This window comes from Fukomys damarensis, unplaced genomic scaffold (genome assembly GCF_012274545.1).
Source record: "Fukomys damarensis isolate Sample0158 unplaced genomic scaffold, DMR_v1.0_HiC HiC_scaffold_17, whole genome shotgun sequence".
NCBI lineage: Eukaryota > Metazoa > Chordata > Mammalia > Rodentia > Bathyergidae > Fukomys > Fukomys damarensis.
This window is the reverse complement of record NW_022900929.1, coordinates 35943053-35944863: the sequence shown is the minus strand read 5'-3', so window position 1 is coordinate 35944863 and position 1811 is coordinate 35943053. Positions and strand designations below refer to the sequence as shown.

Here is a 1811-nt window from a genome sequence, read left to right as displayed (position 1 = left end):
AAAAAAAAAAAAAAAAAAAAGAGCTGTTTGGTCTCAACTGTATCTTACTACTCCCTCAAGCCTGCTCATAAAACTTATTAAATATCTTATGTTCCAATTTAGCTTTTCTGAGCTAAAACTTTCTACCATAAGCTTATCAGTTTATGACTTCAGGAGCATTCTTCATTTTTTAAAAAAAATCAATGTTGAAGATTTAATGCCCCTTCTTCACATTCCCCTCCAAACCATTGAACTGCTGGGGATTGAACCCAGCACCTCACGTATGCTAAAAAAGAGCTAAACTCCTGAATTAATATCCCCAGCTGTTTTCATTTTTTTTTTATTTTGGGACAGGGTCTCACCAAGTTGCCTAGGGTAGCTTTGAACTTGCCACCCTCTTATATCAGCCTCCTGAGCAGCTGGGATTATAGGCATATGCCCCAACCTGGCTCATACACGTGCTCTGTACGTAGGCGTGAGACACAGTTTAAGATACAGAGGGTAGTCAGCCAGTCAACCCTGGTTGGCCATGGTCTGTGCCAGTCTGGCTAACACAGCAGAAATGGGTGTGGTCAGTTGTGGTTTCTCAATAACCCTGCTATAGATAGTGATGGAAATTCTCTGATAATAAAATAAAAGCAGCGGGGCGTGGTGGCACACGCCTGTAATCCCAACACTCGGGGAGGCTGAGGCAGGAGGATCACTATGCGTTCAAGACCAGTCTGGACTACATAGTGAGTTCCAGGTCAGTCTCATTTGCATAGTGAGACCCTGTCTCAAAAAATCAAAACAAAACAAAGAAAATAAAAGCATAGGTACAAACATCATAGATTTAAGCAGGTTACTTCAGTCAGATTTGGGATTCTCAGAGAATTGTGAAGATGATAAACCACTTGGAGGGGGTACCTAGACTCTAGGAAAATTGGAGGAAGTAAAATTTCTTTTTCTTCTATTTTTAGAGAAAAGAAATGTTTGAAAAGTGCTACCCCTTAGAAAACAGGAAATGTATAGGTTCAGACAAGGGAATTTCTTGCTCTTTAAGTGCTTTGAGTTACAGCGTTTCCTGCTGTGGTAGACTCCTTGTGGAGTTCCTTGGGCTTTCACAGGACTGCTTGATTCCTAACCCTAGGGTTCTAGATGTCACCTTAAATCACCTTTGTGCATAAATGTACTGCTAAAGCTCAATAAGAATTCTAATTTTTCATATGCCTAATCTTGATGGAACTGGTTTTTATGTATTTTTAGGCTAAAAGATGGTGACATGTGGAATAAGTTCTTTGAGCGGATTTTGAATGCCGGCGACGAGTCCACGGCGTCTGTTCTGAGGGAGCTTGCCGCAGAAATGAGTGCGGTCTTTGACCCCACGTTCCAAAGTCATCTGAACAAAGCTTTGTGGAAGGTAGGGAAGCTGATTAGTCCTAGGGCTTCACTCCTTCCGCAAGATAAGCAGGCAGGTCTCTCACAGATTCCTGCCTAGAACCCCATGGTTGCGTTGTAGGACCCTGATCTACATATGCTGTAACTGATCTTAGGGCACATATCGACACACACACTGCCAGCGCTTGTCTACTTTGGGTAAAGGTGTATTTCTGAGTAACTGGGTTTAAACACTGGTATACCTTCCCTCAGCCTTGTCTAACAAGGAGCTGTTCTCTTCTAAACGGACTCCGTAGGATGGCTCCTCTGTTGTCCTAAGTCCTTTGTTGTTCTTTAACCCTCTTGTCTCGTTCCTGTACTTTTGTACTGCTCTTATGGTTATTCCCATGTGTTTTGTAAATAAAAAATAATAATATTTGTTAAATTTGCATTTCTGCTATTTCATCTCCCTTTTG

General features: G+C 41.7%; 1 protein-coding gene across 3 annotated transcripts in view; it reads left to right on the top strand.

The window, feature by feature from the left end:
• Bub1b (BUB1 mitotic checkpoint serine/threonine kinase B) overlaps positions 1-1811 on the top strand; it is a 65450-nt gene extending 63639 nt beyond the window's left edge. For all 3 annotated transcript variants that reach the window (XM_010624660.1, XM_010624659.1, XM_010624661.1), the window contains exon 23: positions 1225-1811. In XM_010624660.1, the coding sequence (XP_010622962.1) occupies positions 1225-1456 (232 nt within the window). In that variant the 3' untranslated portion in view covers positions 1457-1811. The remainder of the gene's footprint in view (positions 1-1224) is intronic.